Genomic DNA, 18,789 nt, shown 5'->3' with positions numbered 1-18,789 from the left:
GCTAGAATTCAGCCTCTATGTGCTCTCCAGAAGGGGAATGATTCGCACCTGTCCAGGAGGCATGCCTCAGGTTACAAGGTGGGGTACAGGGAAGCTAACTCCCACTCTTGGTCCCTCCTGCCGCCCTCCTGCGCTCCACCAGGAGTCTCTCTGAACTGCTCTTTAGTAGTCAGTCTGGGGCTGCAGATGGGGGTGCTACAGTGTCAGGACAAAAGCCAATGCCAGGCTCTGCCTCCTGCATCCTGGGCAGATCGAAAGGCAGGGTCCAATCATGAACTGAGCGGCACCCCCCTACACACACACACTAGAATCCATGCAGACTCTTTTTTAAAAAAACTTTATTTATTGTTATGTGGTGCTGAGGATGGAACCCAGTGCCTCACCCTGTGCTAGGCAAATAAATGTTCTACCACCTAGTCTCAGCCCCAACCCCAAAGATGACTCTTAAGAATTTGGCATTGGGGAAATAGACTGGAAGGGAAACTTTTTGGACCAAAAATCCAAATAATTAAGAACTATGCATATACAAAGCTCACACAAACTGCTAAAAACAAAAAACAGTTAAGAAGGATATAAAATGAAGTCTCCCACCATGTCCTCTGGTCCCTCACTTCCATCTTTACATGCAACAGCTGTTACAGCTTCTGAGGTCCTCCAAAGACACTCCATGTTTATGTAATCAAATACATGAGTATGTACATTCTTTTAAAACATGAAAGACGGCATATTAACATACTATTCTGCACTTAGAAAAAATTTTTTGTATTACAAGTTCCACACTAGTACATAAAGATTTACCTCATTTAAAAAATAACCACACAGGGGCTGGGGTTGTGGCTTAGTGGCAGAGCCCTTGCTTAGTATGTATGAGGCACTGGGTTCGATAAAAAATAAAATAAAGGTCCATCCACAACTAAAACAAAACAAAAAAAATTTAAAAAATAACCACACATTCCATTTTATAGAATTCATCATTTATTTAGGTGGTCATTTATGAACATCTTTTTATCCCATTTCAAGTAATGCCTCATTAATTAATCCTGTATATGCGTTTTTACACATACTTGGCCGCTAAATCTGGAGTATGGATTTCTAGAACTGCTAAAGCAAAGGTTATGAGCATTTAAAATTTTGTGAGTCACCATTTAATATCTTTCCAAGAAGTCGCACCCATTTACAGTGAATGGGAAAGCCTGTCTACGTCCTGAGAGGGCCGTGCGGCCTACACATCCGTGTCACCACCGTGCAACAATCCCAGAAGGAAAAAGGGAGGGCCTTACGACACCGTTTCTAGAAACCTGGGCTTGGGAGTTCAGTGCTGAATCTCCAACGGAGCCTGAATCAGATCCCAGGTTCCTGGATTCGCATCCCAGGAGCCGAACTCGGGAATGGAGCTCGGGGCAGTCAACTCACTGGCTTCACGGTGCTGCCCGAGGAGGGCCCGGGTCGCGGGGCGCCGGGAAGTCTACCGCTCCCACCCGGCGCCCAGCCCCGACAAGAGCCCTGCGGCAACGAGAGCTGGGGTGCCTCGGGCAGCCGGTCGGTCCTGGGCCAGCTCCTCCATCAGTCGGGTTGGGGCTGGACTTAAGACCGGCCGCTCCTCTACCCCGCACCACCGGTGCCCCTCACTAGGCCACCTTTAAACGGCAAACTCAAAGGCGTTCAGAAGGCCATGGTCCTCCCCTTTACCCCGCACCCCTGACGCCTCAGAGCCGGGGCTGCCCAAGAAACTACCTTCCAGGCCTTCGCAGCCTCTCCCACGGGCAGCGCCCCGGGTCCCGGGAGACGTGCTCAACAGAACCGGCCGCGACGCTCGGGCGCCACCTTGCGATCGTTCCTCTGACCTCCGAGCGGCCACCGGAAACCACACTTCCCAGCGTGCCAAGCGCGCCTGCGCAGGCGCAAATAGCGTCTTCTGGTTTCCATGGGAACCTCGTCCCCGGAGTCTGCGCCGCGCAAGTCTGAGGCGGGGTGGGGTGTTGCTCCGCTGAGGTGCACTGGAGTTAGGACCGACCGGGTCTGCAGACCACTGAGGGGGCAGGGTCGGGGGTTGGGGGGACGCGGCTAGTCCTGCCCTGCTTCCCGGGACCATGCCTCCCGTATTCGCCCGGGCGTCCCGGCGTCCGCGAGCTCCTGGGGCCTTGGCGTTCTGAGGTGGAGGGGCCTGGGTCCGTCCGCGTCGGGCTGGGCTCGGGCGGGCGCAGCGCAGCTCGCCCAGCGCCAGCGGCCGGCCACCTCCTCCCGAGGGCCTGCGCACCGACAGCAGGTACTCCTGAGGCGCGGGCCCGGGCGCGGGCGGCCGGCGGGGATGATTCGCGCCGCGCGTGCACGTGGAGGTAGCGGCCCGCAGGGCGTCCAGGGCGCCTGGGGCTGGAGCCCGCTCTGTGGCTGGTGGGCGCGGGACTCCCGGCCGCCCTGGGCTCAGTGCCGCTCCCGGTTCCCCACCCCCGGCGGCTAAGATGGGGCTTGGACCCGAATTCTCAGATCCCTTGCGCTGCGGTTGCTGAGCAGCCTCTGGCGCTGTGTGGCCCAGAGGAAAACGCCTTTATCTTGCCGAGCCTGAGTCCCTCCTCTGTAGAACTCGGGACTAGAAGCAGATGAACCCCACGGTGGGTTCCTTGCTCCTCGCTGAACACCAGGTGCAAGAGGAAAGGGAGCTAGGGTGGTTTGAGAGAGAACCTCGTCTTGGAACGTGAGCCAGAGAACTTGTGCTTGTACTTTGGGCTGTCACTGCACCTCTTGAGATTCGGTTTCCTCCATGTGCACAACGGGCTCGTGATAGTAGTACCTCAGGTTTTTAAGGATTAAACTAGATAATTCACGTGCCTTTTTAGCCCAGCACTTGCCTATAGTAAGAATTATCCCCAGTCTCGGATTTCTGATAATTCTTAAAGCATTCATTAGCCCTTTTCCTAATTTCTGAAGTCGTTTTCTTTATTTCTGGGCAAATCCATTCTTCTAGGCAGGATGGTTTTATATTCTGATGGGGACGCTTGAGTCTTACCCACGTTTGGACGTTCAAGGCCAGTGTTTCTGCCCCTTCAGCGGTAGTCTAGTTTTTATCTTTACCACACAGCATCTAGGGAAGAGGCAAGGCCCGACAACACATAGTGGGGAAGATACTTGCCTTCCTTGAGCTTTGTAGAGGATGTGAGCACTTACATGCTGTGATGTAAAAATGTCTGAATATTGAATATTATATATTTATCCTTAATTGAGGACCTCCATAACCTCACAAATAACCCTTCATTCATTCAACAACTTTATGTACAAACTATTTCCTGAGCACTTTTTAAGCACCTATTATGTACCTGACACTATGCAGGGGGTACTCTGAAGGATATAATGATGTATAAGACAGTCTTTACTCTCAAGAAACATAAGGTCCTGTGGGGGAAATCCATTTTGCATACAGACAAATGCATACACATCAAATTGAAAGTGATGTATCATAAGAGAAGTACGGGTAGCCCGGTGCAACTATTGCACGCCTGTGATCTCAGCCATGTGGGAGCCTGAGGTAGGAGGATTGCAAGTTCAAAGCCAGCCTCAGCAACTCATTGGGACCCTAAGCAACTTAGTGAGACCGTGTCTCAAAATCAAACATAAAAAGGACTGAGAATGTGGCTCAGTGGTTAAGCACCCCTGGGTTCAATCCCTGGTACAAAAAAAAAAAAAGGGGGGGGGTACAGGTGACTATGCTATGGAGACTTGGAGGCCAGAGAGACCACTGTGGAGTCACTATATAATCAGAGAATCAAGGAGGAGACATTATTATTTAGACAGCCTCCTAAACCATGTGGACCAAGACCTAGGTCCTAGGTTCCTAGACCAAGAGTAGGGAATAGATATTCTGGGTATCCTTCCCACAGATTTGAGACACACAGAGGAGAAATGTCTGTAGCCCCACCTTAGAAAGCAGGGGTTAGGTTTTGGTCAGTGTTTTACTACTGCTTGACGTGTGGTCAGCACACAGTACACATTAATGAATGTATAGAGGCTGTGAGTTTCCTACAGAGAGGAACCAGGCTGGGGTTTTGGTATCACCTTAGGCCCTCTTATTAGACTTACATCCCTCTTATAGCCACTCCAGTAAGGGAAGAATGTGAATGGGCTGATGATTATGGAGCAAGGGCCAGATTTTTGTCATGTTTAGCAGAGAACCAGCCAACTGAGAGCCCAGTGGACAAGGTCTCTCAAAGAGGTAGGAAGGTCCATGAGCCTCTTCCCCTGCAACTGAGGTGAAGAGCTGCAAGGGGAGGAAGCAGAGCCTAGGATCATGGAGCAGCCTTGAGGACCAGTGATGGATATTTTTTGGCTTTTGTGCCCATCCTTGGCTCTGGTTTTCTAAGACCTACTCCTCTCCAGGGACATTTCTTTCCTATCTGTGACCCAGCTGGCAGTGGGAAACTAGATCCACCATGCCAGCAGATGACCAAGGCCTGCAGCTGCTGCAAGGGAACAAAGTTGGCTTTAGCAGCTCCACCTCCAGGCTGATTTCTGGGGCCTTGTCATTCTCCAGTCCTGCCCAGAAGCTTGCACTGCAGTAACTCCTTCAGAGACAAGTGTCCAGTGACCCACAGAGGAGAGGCCTACCTAAGGACTTGGATGGAGCTGTCTCTTGAGGGTACAAGTTGAGAAGATTGAAAGGGAATTGTTGTGAGGACAGGGCCTGTTTAACTCATCAAAGGCCTCAATTTCCCAGGAATCCTATGTGGCTCAGTGGGTGAGGGGACAGTAAATAGGTACAACCAGGGCGGTACCAGAGTGCAACTGACCACCTTTTTTTGCTCTAGATATGGGATGGCACAGGACTCCAGGGGGCCACAAGTTCCCCTTTTTCTGGAGACAGGAGCCAAGGTGAATTCTTACCCTCTTTGTGACAGCCCTTGCTCACATGCAGAGCCCTGCTCCGCTCTTCATCCTGCCTCCACAATTTGCTCCAACTTCACTGGCTGCAGGTAAGTTCCTGCAGGGTTGTTACAATTTCATTGCAGCTAAAGGTCATGGAAAACATAGTAACTCCAGGCCTGGTACTTGAGAGGCAGTCATGACAGCTCAGTGTCCACCACAGATGCCTGTGTCAACTGGCTACAGGGGCATGATGGTCCTTTAAATTTACAATACACTGTTACTTAGGTGCGATCTTGTTTGATCTCAGTAACATCAGAACAGTCTCATGTGATTTTTACTTTTTATTTTTCATTTTGAGACAGGATCTTACTAAGTTGCCCAGGCTGGTCTCAGCCTCCTGAGTAGCTGTGATTATAGGTGTGTACCATCGCACCTGACTTAACTTCTCTCTGAGATCCAGGTTCTTAGATTATAGGCCAAAGAGCTAAGTGATGGCATTGCGACCAGTGATCTTTTTGGCCTCTGTTATTTTTGAAGGGATGCTCTCTGCCCACTGGGGAGGCCATGGTCCTTGGTTCCCTGAAACTAAACCAACACTTTCCTTCTTTCCTGTTTCAGCCAGAAGAATTGTTCATTTTCCTCAGCTTTCTAGCTCAGCCCAACATCTTTTTGTCATGAGACAGATTAAGAGGTCTCATTCTCTCTCTTTTTTTGTACTGGGGATTGAACCCAGAGGCGCTTTGCCATTGTGGTACATCCCCAGACCTTTTTATTTTTTATTTTAAGAGAGGGTCTTACTACATTGCTTAGGGCCTTGCTAAATTACTGGGGTTGGCCTCAAACTTGCAATCCTCCTGCCTCTCATCCTGCGTTGCTGGGATTATAGGCATGTACCACCACACCTGGCAGGGAGGCGCCTTATTCTCAAACCCTTGCTAGAAGGCAACTAATTCTCATGGTGGCAGGTCTCATCTGAGAGCTGGTGCTCCTCCCCTTGGCTTTGCCAGGTTTGCCTTTTCCGACATAGGCACCCTGGATAGCTGGAATGCTTGAGGAGATTCTGAATCTGGGCTAAAGAACACAGAGTAGGAAAGCTCTTCCCCAACTGTGTGGGGAGGGAAGTTAGCGAAACTTTGCTTGGTTTGAGATTGACCTGGGTGATAACGCCACATCCACCCCACTGGCGCCCCTGGAAGACCTCATTGAGCCACGAGGTACGGGTGGGGCGGTGAGTGTGGCAGGAAGGGCACACAAGGAGGTACAAGCGGAGGCTAAAGCAGGGTCTATCTGCTGTCCTAACTCAAGTCAGAGACGACTATGGAGGAGGGTTTCGGTGAATGAGGCTGGAGTGAGAGAGGGATCTGTTTATACACCTCCCATTTGGTTTGTCTTCCTTTGGCCTGCAGAGGCTTGTTGCTAGGCACTTTTCCCTGGGACAGCAGCTGACCATTTCCCCAGGCAGCTCATCTCAGTTCAGTGGACTGACTCTTGCCCGCAAAGGGTCCTCAGGAGATCTTCTCCACACCCTCCCCTTCACTGGTGGCTCAACTAGGTGCCTCCTATAGCTCTGTCCACAGTCTGATGACTCATCATCACAAATGCTCCTATGCTGGGCTGAGCTCTGCCTCCTCAGCATTCCGGCCAACCTGAAGCTGTCTTCAGCACAAAAATGGGACATCGGGAGTGAGGCTAAGGGCCATGTGGGCAGAGTAAGAAGTTTGATTGCATCAGATGGATTTATTTTAGTGTCAGTGGGATGCCTGAGCTGATAAGCAGAGATTTCCCCACCTAAGTATTGCTGAGCCTCATGTGTTCGGTGGAGCTGGCCCAGAGCAAGGCCCATGTGCTGTCACTAAGGCAGTCTCCCCTCAGCCCTCACTGGCTCACCCCGCCATCCTGCTTCAGTCATCTTCTCCCTCTTCCCTTCCCTCTAGGCAGGGCCAGCTACCACTGCTGACCACAGGGGCTCAGGCCCTTGCCTGGTCCCTGCACCTCGGCCTCCTAGGGGTGCCCAGGTGAGCCAGCACACTGATCTTCTGACTCCTTTTCTCTTACAAAGGAGAAAGGACTCAGTAAGAGAGGAGGGTGGGGCAAGAAGACTAGGAACTACCTGAAGGTGAGGTGGGAAGGAACTAGGTTGAAGGGACACCAATCACAGAACTGAAAGCACCAGGAGGCTGAGGTATCTGTGAGCTTCGTGGTCTGGGAATGGCTCATGGGGCCAGGCGAGGAGGCTGCTCTGAAGGAGGAGCTGTCTTTGGAAGGAGAATTCTGTTTCTGGTTGGAGCCCTTTTGAGTCTGAGGGACTGTGAAGGATCCATTTGACAAGAAGGGTAGGATAGGACTGACTCATTCTCTTTCCTTCTACTCTGGATCTCCCAACAGGCCCTCCTGCTGTCTCTTCTATTCCTCTGTCCCTTATAACCAGGTGTGAACCTCTAGGTGATAACTCACTTTCCACCTTTAACCAGTTATCAGATTCTCACGGGCCTTTATTCCCTCTCCTCACCTTACCTCAGTCCCTGCTCCAGGGCTCCCTGCTGTAATAGTGTCATGCTGGCTTAATCTTTCAGCAGTGTTACATGACTTCACCAGTGGCTCCTACGTCCATTGCCTCCTGTGGTGCTTCCCAGTGCCTTCAAGTGCACTACAGATTGTGCCTCGGCTGCTGGTCTTTCCCAGACACCAGGCTGCCTTTCTGTCTTTAATTCCCAGCACATCCTAGTCCACATCTCCTGCTGTGATCAGACTAGACCACCTTTTACTCCTTGAAAACACTTCCCACCTCTTCACCTCTGCTCATGCTACTCTCTCTAACTGGGAGTATTCCCTCCAGCATTCATCTCTCCATCCAAAGAGTATTTACAGGACACTTTTCTTTTTTTGAGGAATTTCTAATCTATGGAGAAGTTCAAAGACTGGTACTGTGAAACTTATATAATATGCCCTACGAGTCCTTGTTATTGCACATTTCTTTCTGTTCTCTCTTTTTTTGGACCCTCTGAAAATGAGTTGCAGGCATTATGACACTTCCTCCATAAATATTTTGGCCCATATTTCCCAATAATAAGGACATTGTCCTACCTACCTTTTAATATCCTTTTAAAATAAGAAGAATTCTGGTAAAATAAACTTGACAAAATCTACCATTTTACCAAAATTTTTTTTCTTTAACCAATCGTCAATGAAGTATATTCACAATGTTATACAACCAATATTACTATTTATTTCCCAGAACTTTTTCATCATCACAGACAGAAACTCTACAAATGAAACATTAGCTCCCCGTTTCTTCTTTATTCTACTTCCTGTCTGTGAATTTGCCTCTTCCTCTACTTAATGTAGTTGAAAGCAGTTACTTGTGCTTTTGTCTGTCGCTTATTTCACTTAGTATAGTGTTTTCAAGATTCACCCAGGTTGTACCATGTATCAGAATTTCACTCCCTTTAAGGCTGAGTAATAGTCTCTTTGTGGTTATACCACACTTAATCCATTCCTATGCTGATAGACATTTGGATTGTTTTACTTGTGAATAATGCTGCTTTGAACTTAGATCTATAACATCTGTTTGGGTCCTTGCTTTCAGTTCATCTGAGTATTTCCCTAAAAGTGGAATTGCTAGATTATATGGTAATTCTGTTGAATTTTCTGAGGAACTGACAAACTATTTTTCATAGCAACCAAGACATAATGATGCAGTTTCTAAAATTATTTTTTGAATTTAATTTAATTTTTGCAGTAGTGGTGATTAAACCCAGGGGCACTCTACCACTGAGCTACATGACCAACCCCATTTATTTATTTGTTTGCTTAATTTTTTAAAGTGCTAGGGATTGGGCTGGGGAGATAGCTCAGTTGGTAGAGTGCTTGCCTGGCAAGCACAAGACCCTGGGTTCAATCCCCAGCACTGCAAAAATAAATAAATAAATAAATAAATAAATAAAGTGCTAGGGATAGAACCAAGGGCCTCACATGTGGTAGGCAAGTGCTCTACCACTGAGCTACATCCCCAGCCCCTCTTATTTTTTATTTTAAGACAGGGTCTCAGTAATTTGCTGAGACGGTCCTTGAATTTTCAGTCCTTGTGCCCCAGCCTCCTGAGTCATTGTGATGACAGGTGTGATGTAATTTTATTATCCAGACTGCAGAACAAAATTGTGTTTCTCTAAATGTCCCTTAATTTTCCGTTGCAGCTCTTTTAAAAACTTTGATTCAGGATCCAGTCAGGGATTACAGATTACATTTGATCGTCCTGTCCCTGGGTTTGATCACTAGCAGCACAAAACAAACAACACCACTCTTAGTCTCTCTGCATCTTTGTTTTTCATGATATTGACATTTTTTAAGACTCCAGACTAGCTGTCTTATAGGTTATCCCTCAATTTGTGTTTGTCTGAATGTTTCCTAATGGGTAAATCAGGTTGAGCCTTTTTGCATGAATACTGCCCACTACTATAAGAACACCACGCAGGAATAGAATATAACACGTTCTTCCTTTTGTTGCATTACTTTAGTCATATAATGTTGCTTTTGCTATTGTTAGTGATACTAACTTTAATTACTGAGGTAAGATTGTGTCTGTGAGAGAACCCTCATACCTTTGTAATATTAAGTAATTTATTGGATGGTGATTTGAGACCATATGAATATCCTGTTCCCCAACAATCATCAACCATTGACTTTATTTATTTATTTATTTTTCCTGATGTTGGGAATGGAACCCAGGGTCTCATACATGCTAGGCAAGCCCTCTACCACTGAGCTATAACTCCAACCTTAAACCATTGATTTTAGCATCAGATGATAATCTTTACCTAAATTATTTATTTCATTGTATTATTTAAATTATGTCATTCTTTCCCCTCAGCAATTTCATGAGATCCTGTCTCAGAATAAAAACATAAAAAAGGGCTGGGGATGTGGCTCAGTGGTAAAGGACCCCTGGGTTAGATTCACAGTACCTACATAAATAAATAAATAGTCATTTTCTCTACATTTATTATGCATTTACTATGTTATTATTATTCAGTAAAAAATAACTTTCCCTTGCCCTCTTTTTCAGAATTAACAGTCATCTGTTCTTTTTTTTGTTCAGTGTGCTATGTCATTGCAATTGTGTGTGTGTGTGTGTGTGTGTGTGTGTGTGTGTGTGTGTTTTGCTGGGGATTGAACCAGGAGCGCTGATTCTACTAATCTACATCTCCAGCCCTTTTTATTCTCTTTTGAGTTTGCATCTTGCCAGGCCTCAAACTTGAGAGCCTTCTGTTTCAGCTTCTGAAATTGCTGGGATTACAGGTGTGTTACCACGGTGCCCAGCTCATTATTCTTTTTGATGCTCAAATTTTCTTATATCTGGCCAATAAGAGCTCCTTTAAACTGGTCCCAAGTCTTTTTGTCAAAGATCCCTAGTTTCTTTAAGTGGGAAAAGATATGTAGAAACTAAAATCCAGGTTGCTGTGGGTATGCTCATTGCTACTAGGATTTTATTGCATTCTTTATGATGGACAGAGAATAAAAAGAAACTTTTTGTTTTGTTTTTGGTACCAGGGATCAAACCCAGGGTCACTTAACCACTGAGCCACATTTGTAGCCCTTTTTATTTATTTATTTTTATTTTGAGGCAGGGTCTTACTAAGTTTCTTAGGATCTCCCTAAATTGCTGAGAATGGTCTTGAACTTGAAATCCTCCTGTCTCAGCCTCCCAAGTTGCTGGATTATAGGTGTGTGCTACCACACCCAACTGAAAAAACCAATTCTTTTTTTTTTTGGTCACTTGGCCACTGAGCCACATCCCCAGCCCTTTTTAAAAATTTCATTTAGAGAAGGGTGTCACTGAGATGCTTAACAACTTGCTTTTGCTGAGGCTGACTTTGAACTTGTGATTTTCCTGCCTCAGCCTCCTGAGCCGCTGGGATTACAGGCGTGTGCCACCATGCCTGGTTCTAATTGGTTTTTTACAGGGGTCAGCTCTTTACTAATCCCTTCTATAGTGTGAGAATTATTCTAAATATGCTTAAGACAAAGTCTTAAAAATAAGATCAAGGAGAATTGCTAGGCATGCATTGCCTGCCAGAACAGAACTCAATTTTTTTGTGTGTGTGGTGCTGGGGATCAACCCAGGGCCTTGTGCTTACAAGGCAAGCACTCTACCCCCTGAGCTATTTCCCCAGCCCCCAGAACTCAATATTCTTTTTTTCTTTAGGTTGAAAAAAAAAGGGGGTATATTTAGAATTAGACAGCTGGACTCTGTTTAGATGATCCCAATTTTGTTGGCAACATCCAAAGCATCATAATCAGGAGCTAGGCAAACGTACGCCTTCTTCTCTCCATCAGGCCTAATCAGGGTGTTAACCTTGGCCACATCAATGTCATAGAGCTTCTTTACAGCTTGTTTGATCTGGTGTTTGTTGGCCTTGACATCCACAATGAACACAAGTGTGTTGTTGTCTTCAGTCTTCTTCATGGCTGACTCAGTGGTCAGGGGGAACTTAATGATGGCATAGTGGTCAAACTTGTTTCTCCTGGGGGCGCTCTTCTGAGGATATTTGGGCTGCCTCTGGAGCCACAACGTCTTGGGTCGCCGGAAGGTTGGTGATGTGCGGATCTTCTTTTTATGGCTGTGGACACCCTTCAGCACTGCCTTCTTGGCCTTCAAAGCTTTTGCTTTTGCTTCAACTTTGGGATAGGCAGGAGCTTCCTTCTTAGCTTTCGGCGCCATCTTGGTGAAAAGGGTCCTCAGTATTCTTTAAAAGAAAGTATTATCTAGACAACTCTAGCTATACTAATAAAATTACTAGTTAGTCAAGGAAAGAGGAAAATTTTACCCTTAAGAAAAAAAGCAGTCAATGGAAATATACCCTGAGATGTCCCAGATATTGAAATTAGTGGACATAGTAATTTAAAGTAGCTACTATAAATACGTTTAAGGGTTTAAAGGAAAACATGGTGGTCTTAATGGGGAATCTCAGCAGAGAAATTGAAACTGTGATCGATAACCAAAAAATTCCAGTATTGAAAAGGGCAGTATCTGAGATAAAAATCCATTGGATGGACTTAAAATTGGAGAAAACTTGGCAGAAGAAAGGGCCAAGAACAGTGGAATCACACCTTCAGAGTGCTGATAGAAAAAGAATTTCAATCTAGAAATCTATGTCCAATGAAAATATCTTTCAAAAATATCTTTCAAAATAAAGAGAAATAAAGACATTTTCAGAAAACTTAAAAGCAGACCCACTCTATGAGAAATACAAAGGAAGTTATTTAGGCTGAAAGGAAATTTGAAAATGTGGATCTATTGGAAGGAATGAAGAGCCACAAAAATGATATTACCTGGATAAAAAGAATAGTTTTTTCCCTACTTTTAATTCTCACAGGAGACAAATGACTGTTTATAGCAAAACTACTATTATTGTAAGATACGGTTCATGACATATGGAGGAATAAATATATAATAATTGCACAGAGTGGGGAGTTAATAAAATTGTATGCTATTTTTATGTTTGTGAAATGTCAAGAAGCGCAGATAGACTGGCAAATTAGTGATGTATATTATAATTTCTAGAGCAACTATAATAAAAAGTGGTATAGCTAAAAAGCAAATAGAGGAAATCAAATGTAATACTAATTATATTCTATATATTCTATATTTTATATGTTCAATATGTAATTGTATATGTGTTAACTGTCAAATTATATGTAAACAAATTGTTTATAGTCAGTTTCTCAAAAGAAGGCAGGAAAACCACAGAGAACAAAAACCATGTGGAACAAATAGAACAGTGCAAACTGATAGGCTTATGGGCTAAATTGTGTCCCTCCTCAAAAATGTATATGTTAGGGTTTAGGAGTGTAGTGCAGTGGTAGAGTGCATGCTTAGCCCGCACAAGGCCCTGGGTTCTGTCCACAGCGCCCCCCCACACACAAATGAAATATATTAAACTACCTGTGTTTGGAGGTGGAGTCTTTACAGAGGTATTAAGTGAAAATTAGCTCATTAGGTGAGTCCTAAATCCAGATGACTGATGCTCTCAAGAAAAGAGAAAATTTGAACACAGACATGTACAGAGGAAAGAGGATATAAAGATGGCAGTTTAGGGATGGGAGGGGTGGGGGTGAAGGGAAAAAAAATAACAGAATGAATCAAACAACATTGCCCTATGTAAATTTATGATTACACAAATGGTATGCCTTGACTCCATGTACAAATAGAGAAACAACATGTATCCCATTTGTTTAAATAATTAAAAAAAAAAAAAAAAGATGGCAGTTTATAGGCCAAATAAGAAACTTTTGATTAGGTCCTTTTCTTCTGGGTCCTCAAAAGGAATCAACCCTGCAAACATCTCAGATTTCCAGCCTCCAGAATTGTAAGAATATTAATCTCTGTTGTTTAAGGCACTTAATCTGTGATTCTTTGTTGTGGTAACCTTTCTTTGTTTTGTGCTGATATAACAGAATACCTCAAACTAAGTAATTTTGTAGAGTGGTACTGGAGATTGAACCCAGTGGTGCTTTACTGAGCTACATCCCAAGCCAAATCAAGACCTGATATATATCTAAAAGAAACATACTTTTAATGTACACAGAAACTAAAAGGATGTATTATGCAAATAGAAAACATAAGAATTCTGGTTGGCTATATTACATGAGACCAAGTAAACTTTAAAACAAAGAAAATTAGCAGAGATAAAGAGACATTGAACAGAAAGATACAATCCTATTTACAGAGCTATAAAAACTGACAAATTAAAGGGAAAAATAGATGCACAATTGTAGCCAGATATTTCAAACCCCCCTAATTAGAAACCGAGAGAACACCTAGACAAAAAGGCAGTACGATAGAGAAAATATGAACAGTATTATCAACCATGTCGATATAATTGACAGTAAACAACTCCAACTAATAACTGCAGGATGAACATTTGTTTCAAGCACACATGGAACATTAGCAAAATGTTTTAGTCTGTTTTCTGTTGCTGTAATAGAACACCTGAGTCCCAAGCATGGTGGTGCACACCTGTAGTCCCAGTGCATGGGGAGGCTGAGGCCCTAAGCAACTTAATGAGAAATAAAATAATATAATAATAACAAAATAAAATAATAATATATAATATAATATAATAGAATATAATAGTAGTAGTACTAGTAGTAGTAATAGAACATGGGGACTGGGTAACTTATAAAGGAAGGAGGTTTATTTAGCTCTTTATGGTTTAGGAGGCTGAGAAAGTGGCAGCATCTGCTTGGCTTCTGATGAGAACTTTGTGCAACTTCAAATCATGGCAAAAAGCTGCCATGTGCAAAAGAGGTCATGTGAGGAGAGGGGAAACTAGCAAGAGTCAAGGAATCCAATTCACTTTATAAAAACCCCCTCTTGCAGTAGCTAACCCAGTTCTGTAAGAACAAGAGCAAAACCTTACTCATAAAAAAGGCATTCACTCATTTATGACTCTGCTCCCATGACCCAGATCCCTCCCAACTTTGCTGCATTGGGGATCAAGCTTTAATATAATTCAGGACAAATAATATTCAAGCATAGCTTCATATTAGGTTATATCCTGGGCCATAAAATAAGTCTCAATACATGTTGAAAAATTACAATCTCAGGGCAGGGGAAGTAGCTCAGTGGTAGAGTGCTTGCATAGCATGAATGAGGGCCTTGGGTTTAATCCCCAGTACTGAAAAAAAAAAAAAAAAGAATCTCAAAGAATATATTCTGATCCTAATGAAATGAAATTAGAGGTGAATAATAATAACTATATCTGGAAAAATCCCTAAATGTTTAGAAATTAAAGAATATAGTTCTCTATAACTAATGAATCAATAAAAAAAATGAAATGAAAAAATGTTTCAAACTGAAAAAGGTAAACTGGGCACAGTGGCACACACCTGTAATCCCAGTAACTCAGGAGGTAATTGCAGTAATTTGGTAGATTGAGGCAGGAGGATGGCAAGTGTGAGGCTTGTCTTGGCAGTTTATAGCAAGACCTGTTACAAAATAAAAAATAAAAAGGGGCTGGGATATAGCTCAGTGGTGAAGCACTTCTGGGTTCAGTCCGTCGTACTATAAAATCAAAAAACAAAACAATCAAAATGAGAGGTAATAAAAGCACAGCATATCAAAATTTGTATGGCACGGCTAAAGAAGTGTTCAGAGGACTACATAACTTTAAATGACTGAATCAGAAGGAAAGAGAAGAGTTTAAATCAGTATTTTATGTTTCTACCTTGAGAGAGAAAAAGTATCACAGTTGCTCAAAAAGTTAAACAGAGCCAGGTGTGGTGGGATTACACCTGTAATCCCAACTGCTCAGGAGGCTAAGGCAAGAGGATGATGAGTTTAAAGCCAGCCTCAGCAAGGCCCTAAGCAACGTAATGAGACACTGTCCCAAAATATATATATATAAAGGGTTGGAGATGTGACTCAGTGGTTAAATGCCTCTGGGTTCAATCCCTGTACCAAAAAAAAAAAAAAAAAAAGTTAAACAGAATTATAATACGACTCAGTAGTTCTATTAAATATATACCCCAAAACGTGTTCATACAAAAACTTGTGCTCAAATGTTCACTGCCGTGCAATTATAGTAGCTAAAAAGTGAAAATAATCCAAGTTTCCTTTGGCAGATGAACGGATGAACAAAATATGGTATATTCATACAAAGGAATACTATGTAACCATCAAAAGAAATGAAATAGTTACATACTACAACACAAATGAACTTTGAAAATCTTGTAAGTGAAAGAAGCCAGACATAAAAGGTCACAGATTGTATGATTCCATTTATATAAAATATTCAGAATGGGCAAAGCCATAAAAGAGGAAGCAGATTATTGGTTACCGTAGGGAATTGTGACTGACTGCCAGTAGGTATAGGGTTTCTTTCTGGGGCTATGGAAATGTTCCAGAATCGAATAGTAGCAGTTGCTGTACAACATAGTGAATATACTAAAAAAACTAAATTATACTACTTAAAAAGGCGAATTTTATATTATGTGGATCTCTCAAGAATAAGTTAGGAAAAGAACAAGTTAAACGCAAAGGAAGGAAATAATAACAAGCAGAAATCAAGGAAATAGAAAATACATAAAAAGAAAATTACAAAGACAAGAATTAGTTCTTGGAAAAAATTAATAAAATTGATAAATCTCTAGCAAGATTGATTAAGTAAAAAAGAAAGAAACTATAAATTACCAATTATCAGAAGTGAAAGAGTGATATCACCATAGATTTTTAGATTCTAACATGTTATGAAGGAGCTAGGCACAGTGGTGTACGCCTGTAATCCCAGCAGCTTGGGAGGCTGAGAGAGGAGGATCTCAAGTTCAATGCCAGCCTCAGCAACAGCGAGGCACTAAGCAACTCAGTGAGACCCTGTCTCTAAATAAAATACAAAACAGGGCTGGGGATGTGGCTCAGTGGTCGAGTGCCCCTGGGTTCAGTCCCCAGTACCAAAAAAAAAAAAAAAAAAAAAGAAAAAGAAAAGAAAAAGTTAAGAAGTATAAAAAAACTTTATGACAACAAAGTAGAGAACTTGAACAAAATGAACAAGTTATTAAAAAACAACTTGCGAGTAGTGTCATAGAAGATATAAACTCTGAATATTCCTGTAGCTACTAAAGAAGCTGAATTTGTAATTTAAAACTCTTCTGACATGGAAAACTCCAGATCCAGCAAATAAAATCCAACAATAAGAAAAGACAATGACCAACCCAATAACAGAAGGTTAGCTAACTGGTTAACATCATTAGATGTGATATAGGACATTAACAGAGTAAAAGGGGAAAATTACCTATCTCGTATGTGAAGGAAGGTTGGGCCACACTCTCAAACTTCATAATCCCAAATGACAGGATTTGAGGGGCTGGAGTTGTGGCTCTGTGGCAGAGCACTCACCTAGCATGTATGAGGCCTTGGGTTCGATCCTATGCACACATAAAAATAAGATAAAGGTATTGTGTCCACCTACAACTAAAAAGTATATTTTAAAAAATTAAAAAAAAAAGAGGATTTGAAGAACATAAAAACCTGGCAGAGCACTTCATAGGCTGCTTGACACAGTAAAATAGGCAATGATAGCATACATATTTTTGCAAGGATAAACACTCAGGTACACTGGGCTATTATGTGGGTCTAACCATTATGAGCAAACTGTATTCATAAAGAAACATCTCATGCTCATTTTGGCAGCATGTATGTTAAAATTGGAATGATACAGAGAATATCAGCAGCAGGGCCACTGTGCAAGGATGACATGCAAATTCTGAAACTTTCCATATTGTTTAAAAAAAGAAAGATGTCAGAAAGTGAAATGTATAAACACATACCACTGTGGTTGGTAAATTTAAATGCCCAGCTGTATAACCGTAGCTATTTGAAATACCAAAATATTATGTAGACAGCCTTAAGTCTTTTGATGAGCGCAACCAATAACTGCAGTGGGTCGCTTTTGCACATATAGTAGCCCAAACAACTGATCCCAAGAAATTTTATCTTTCACAAATTCAGATGTACAAAAAGAATGTCTCTTCATTGAGGAAATTTCAACATTTTTATACACATACACATTGCATGCACATGAAGTCAGTGTCTTGATAGTGCACTTTCAAGGAGTCAAATTTGCAAAAAATGCATTAAGAAAATTATAACTCTCAAAGTTTTTACACAATCTTCAGTATTGGAAATAATGTAAAGGTGAAATGCATAGTATAGTGAACTGTAAAAAATAATACCGATAATTTCAAATAGTGGGAAAAAACTTTAAAAGAAAAAAAAGAAAAACAGAAAAGAAAAATTGACACATGAAATTTCAAAATATTACAGCATAGATTATAGGCAGTAACACAGAGGTAGTCCATAGGAGTTGACCAGTGTTTATAATTAACTCTTTAGAAGTCTTTCATAGTGATGGACAGCTGTTTTGCTGTTTTAAATTTTTTTTTTTTTTTTGCGGTGCTGGGGATTGAACCCAGGGCCTTGTGCTTGCAAGGCAAGCACTCTACCAACTGAGCTATCTCCCCAGCCCTTGTTTCTTTTTTCTTTTTTTTTTTTTTTTAATTTTTTTTTTTTTTTATTTTAGTTGTAGGTGATAGCTCCTTTTGGAGAGCGCTCGCCTAGCATGCACAAGGACCGCGGTTCAAATCCCCGGCCGCTCAAATGAGAAAAAAAATAATAATAAATAAATAGCTATTTTAGTTGTAGGTGGATATAATACCTTTATTTTATTTTTATGTGGTGCTGGGGATCGAAGCCAGGCCTCACAAATGCTAAGCAAGTGCTCTACCACTGAGCCACAGCCACAGCCCCTTGTTTTGTTTTTTGACACAGATTTCCTTGGAGAATATATTCACATTCATTTTCTACGGTTGCTGCTCTTCCAGAAAAAACAGTTTTTGTATGATTTTGATGTACACTTACATGGGCATCTTGTATTAAATTTTACCACCTTCTGTGCCCTGCTTCTGTGTAGGCAGACATCCTATCTACATGTATTCATATACAGACCACAGATTGGTGGTAGCAATTCTGGTGAACAAACAGTAGCACTGTTATCTAAGTATCATCTTATCATAACATAATTCTTTTTGAACCACTTAGTAACTTCACTGGCTTAGTCAAATAAATGCAACTTTAATTCATTAAAAACTCCTAGGAAAAAAAATCTTTTTTTTTTTGAGACAGTCTCACTGTCCTGCCCAGCTTGGCCTTGAACTCAAGATCCTCCTGCCTCAGTTTTCCAAGTAGCTGGGATTATAGGCATGAGCCACTACTCCCAAGCAAATGACACCTTTTTTTTTTTTTTTTTACAGGGGCTTGAACCCAGGGGCACTTAACCACTGAGCCACATCCCTGGCCCTTTTTATATTTTATTTAGTGACAGGATCTCACTATGTTGCTGAGGGCCTCGCTCATTTGCCAAGCCTGATTTTGAACTTGTG

General features: G+C 42.4%; 1 protein-coding gene and 1 long non-coding RNA gene across 3 annotated transcripts in view; one reads left to right on the top strand and one right to left on the bottom strand.

The window, feature by feature from the left end:
* Positions 1 to 1,895: 1,895 nt before the first annotated feature.
* The window catches only part of LOC306639416, a 43,760-nt gene continuing 26,866 nt past the window's right edge, over positions 1,896 to 18,789 (top strand). Inside the window, exons 1-2 of one of the 2 annotated variants that reach the window (XR_013757641.1) lie at positions 1,896 to 2,266; positions 4,797 to 4,961. This is a non-coding gene — a long non-coding RNA (uncharacterized lncRNA). The remainder of the gene's footprint in view (positions 2,267 to 4,796; positions 4,962 to 18,789) is intronic. The other variant, XR_013757642.1, reaches the window with a different exon arrangement.
* On the bottom strand, positions 11,052 to 11,582 carry LOC306639947 (large ribosomal subunit protein uL23-like). The gene has a single exon (XM_079103633.1). The coding sequence runs from the start codon at positions 11,570 to 11,572 to the stop codon at positions 11,105 to 11,107; it is 468 nt and encodes a 155-aa protein (XP_078959759.1). The 5' UTR covers positions 11,573 to 11,582; the 3' UTR covers positions 11,052 to 11,104.

This window comes from Sciurus vulgaris, assembly GCF_902686455.1.
Source record: "Sciurus vulgaris genome assembly, chromosome: 11".
Lineage (NCBI taxonomy): Eukaryota > Metazoa > Chordata > Mammalia > Rodentia > Sciuridae > Sciurus > Sciurus vulgaris.
The sequence above is the reverse complement of the archived record's forward strand: the minus strand, read 5'-3'. Positions and strand labels throughout refer to the sequence as shown.

Bases quoted from the DNA above. Each gene is read 5' to 3' on its own strand.
- LOC306639947 (XM_079103633.1), bottom strand. From the start codon at position 11,572: ATGGCGCCGAAAGCTAAGAAGGAAGCTCCTGCCTATCCCAAAGTTGAA.